Source organism: Halyomorpha halys, unplaced genomic scaffold (genome assembly GCF_000696795.3).
Source record: "Halyomorpha halys isolate HHAL.00 unplaced genomic scaffold, Hhal_1.1 Scaffold54.1, whole genome shotgun sequence".
Taxonomy (NCBI): Eukaryota; Metazoa; Arthropoda; class Insecta; order Hemiptera; family Pentatomidae; genus Halyomorpha; species Halyomorpha halys.
In genome coordinates, this window is record NW_027108734.1 from 383,645 (window position 1) to 387,323 (window position 3,679).

General features: G+C 34.5%; 1 protein-coding gene across 3 annotated transcripts in view; it reads right to left on the reverse strand.

Moving 5' to 3' along the window:
* The window catches only part of LOC106692387 (fructose-1,6-bisphosphatase 1), a 31,352-nt gene that overhangs the window by 26,492 nt on the left and 1,181 nt on the right, over nucleotides 1-3,679 (reverse strand). For all 3 annotated transcript variants that reach the window (XM_067047027.1, XM_014438319.2, XM_014438318.2), the window contains exons 2-3: nucleotides 1,747-1,891; nucleotides 1,468-1,571 (exon numbers count right to left, since the gene is read on the reverse strand). In XM_067047027.1, the coding sequence (XP_066903128.1) occupies nucleotides 1,468-1,571; nucleotides 1,747-1,891 (249 nt within the window). The remainder of the gene's footprint in view (nucleotides 1-1,467; nucleotides 1,572-1,746; nucleotides 1,892-3,679) is intronic.

The window sequence follows — 3,679 nt, forward strand, 5'->3', positions numbered from 1 at the left end:
TTTTTATTTTAGTATGTATGAGATCATTTATCAATATTACCTATTGCCCACAACTGTGTGGCAGATTGTAATATCTATCAATAAATAAATCTATCTATCAAAAAGTAGTTTGGATAAAGACCAACCGCTTCATACAATGCTAGAAGCTGTTTCATCATTTCCCTCAGTTGCTCTAAGTCCCTTGCAAAGAGCACGATATCATCTGTAAAACGTAGGTTGCTCAGCTATTTTCTATTTATTTTAATGCCTACGTCATCCTATCCAAGATGTCAGAACACCATCTCCAACAGTAGAACAAACGAAATTGAGGATAGCGGATCACCCTGTCGCACACCCACACATCAAGCTTCGTCCTTCCATTTCAGTCATAATATATGCTGTCATCTCCTTATAAAGATCTGTTATTATCCTAATATAATTGTCCTCTACTCCTTTTGTTCTCAGTGCCTTAAATATTTCTGAATGTAAAATGCCATCAAAAGGCTGAAGTCAATGAAACAAAGATATAGAAAGAAGTTATATTGATTTGCATTCGCGATGATTGCGTTTACAGTTTGAATGTGGTCCATTGTCGAAAATCCTTTCCGTAGAAAATAATAAATGAAATTAAAATGACCGATTGAAGGTCTTACTTTGTATTAAGCAAAGTATTTCTTCTTATTCCTCCTTAATAATATTTTTAATAACTAAAATGTATTATATTGTAGCGAGAGAAGCAAGAAGTTCAACTACAATCCACGAGAGCGCAGTACCTAAAGCCTCACCGAAGCTCTCAAATTTATATATTATTGTATTTTATAAAATCTTATCATTATTTGTATACGTTATTAATTTTATACATATTACTTAGCAATGTCAATAAAATAATATAATAAAATAAAATAATAAATAAACAATGCCAAAATAAAGCAGGAAACTATCTCAAGCAGATAAGATAAGACCGCTTTTTGGCCACAGCCGTATGCACTAGGCCTATAACCAAGGGTCTTAAAGAACCCCTAACTATTTACAGAAGAACATAGATTCACAACCTCTACTTGAGATAGTTTCAGTTTATAGCCGATTATGATTTCTAAGTGGTTGTTAATTTTTGTTCATCCTTGATATGATATCTCTTCCCTACCTGTTATCCCTTCGTATGCTCCATCGTCTCTTTCGGAATAGTACCCGGCAGGGCAAAGGCACCTTCCTGCATGACTCTGGAGGCTAGCTACCCTCCAGGTCTGCATACCCCCCTCGTGTCTACAGGAATGGTACCCGGCAAGATACCAACCTCTCAGATATAGCGGTTGTTACCCGTTAGTCTCATCCTATCTAGTCATCTTCCTTGTCAACTACCTTACCTTCATAAACTGAACACGCATTGCCGAGGCCTTCTGGACAAGGAGAATAATCAAGAAAAGAACCCGCCGCGACAATATTATATTGAATTTATATAATTTAAATTATAAAACAAAATACACTGACCTGAACACAAGCCAGCTGGACCCAACGCACAAATTTGATTGGCATGGTAGTTGAATGTCTGTTGCAGTAACAAGGACAATGTAAGGAGCATCTGGATTATTCACCTTCGACATTGATGATTATAGCAGGTTGTAATATTATTGTTATAAATATATTTATATACTTTTTTGTTTGTAAGAATGTATCATTAATTAGGGTACATGAACTAGTTCTTTCCAGTTAAAGAAAAAATCTAATATTAACAAATAAAATAATGCATTAATAATTAAAAATATTTACCTTTCTTATTAACTCTTTCTTATGAGCGGCAACCATGCACACCGCTCCAGATTTGAGAAGAAACTCAGTTATTATGTCTGTAAAAGTGACACTATTTGCTTTGATCTTGTCCCAGTCCACTTCGCTCTTCATCCCAACCATGTACCTAAAATTGATTCTTGTATATCTATTACCAAAATCTGACCGTACTATCTTGGAATTTGTTGGAGTTCCATACGTTCTTGAATGCAAAGGGAACAGTTTTTATATATTTAAGTTGAAATTAATAATGTCAAATATTACACTCATTTAACTAAGTCGGCGTCCGCCCCGTTTTGCTGCTTGCATCTTTACGCCCGATGCAAACATACATAATATAACATAACATATATATATATATATTCATGCAACTTCTGGAGGTTGCTGGTTGAGGAGGCCTGGACGCGTCAACGTGTTGTAGTGCCAAACTAATTAACTTAATATAATTAATCAGCTGCTAAGAAACCGTTTTAGGACCACTATAAATGTGTTTTCGTATTAAGTGTAGATTCATACATAGTACTGTACCTTAGTTTTGGGAAAATTTGAAAACAACTTTTATTGTTTTTGGTTTACAACATACTAATAGTGCGTATAAAAAAAAAAAAATATCGTTTTTCAAGCAAACTTTTGTATTATTATTTCTTTGATATAAAATAATATTAACTCAAAGCACAGTCCATTGAAATCCACCTTCATTAGCCATTAGCTAGCCCTTGCTCGATCCAACGCTGATACTATTTTTTGGGATGGTTGTCAAAGAACAATTGGACCGCAATTTTAACATAATAAACCGCAAAAATATCAAATTTCTTCCCTTGAAGAAAATGGGCCATGGATGGTGTGAGGTCTGGATGAGGCAGGAGTTCGAAGTTCTTTAAACTTTGGTTCGACGGGAAGTGATGTCAGATTGCTGAAGAGTAAGTTCGTGAGGGACCAGTCTACTGATTTTTCTCACCTTGGAGAGTAGATAGTGAATAACAGTATCTTTCGACACACCACACTCCCTGGCAAGTTCGCGAGTCAACCCTTCGTGAGTCCTGCAGAACCTCATTAATATCCATTAATCCGCCCGAATCCTTATCAACGTCGTATCTCCACAGCTAAATTTTTCAAACCAACTCCGCGTAGTGAGCAGATATCCTAAGGACAAATTTCCCTTCATATTTAATCATTTCACGAGTTGCTTGAGCGGCTGTGAAATTCATTTCCTAGTAATGCTTTAAAATTAGGAGAATTTCGTAGGACATTGCCATGTTTCTTCTTTGAAGCAATAACTTTGAAGCAAATAACTAAACTGAGGCTTTTTTGTAGAAGTCGAATAGGATTAAACGAGCTTATAGAATGCTCCAAAGGGATTAATAAGTATTAAATAAGATTAAAATATGTACAGTCATTTGAAATCTTGAATTTGATAAAACGGTATATTTTTTTTACACACCTATTAACTTAATCGGATTAACATATTAATCCAATTTAATGCTGTTTAATTTTTAACAACTTTACAGTATCGCAAGGATATACCGTTTATGAGTTATAAGCAAAGAAAAAACCTAATAAATTGTTTTCTTTATTAAATTAATCATCTAATTAGTAAGAGTTTTAGAACCTACAGAAATACGTTTCCATGTTAAGAGAGACGGAATCTAATATTTTAAATTATTTTCAGATATATGGATTTTATGCATCTGGTTACTGTTATAGACTATCTGGTTCTTGATAGTATTATCATAGTGCCGTAATTATGAATCAAATTATTCTGAATTAAAATAAAATTCGCAAATGGTTGGAAAGAGAACATCAGAAGCAATCCAATCATCGAGCGAGTCTGCAAGAATGAAATCCCTAGGCTCCACTGAAGTGAAAGTTTGTCTGGACATGAGCTACGTTAGAATGGTAAGAAAGTTTGTCTGGA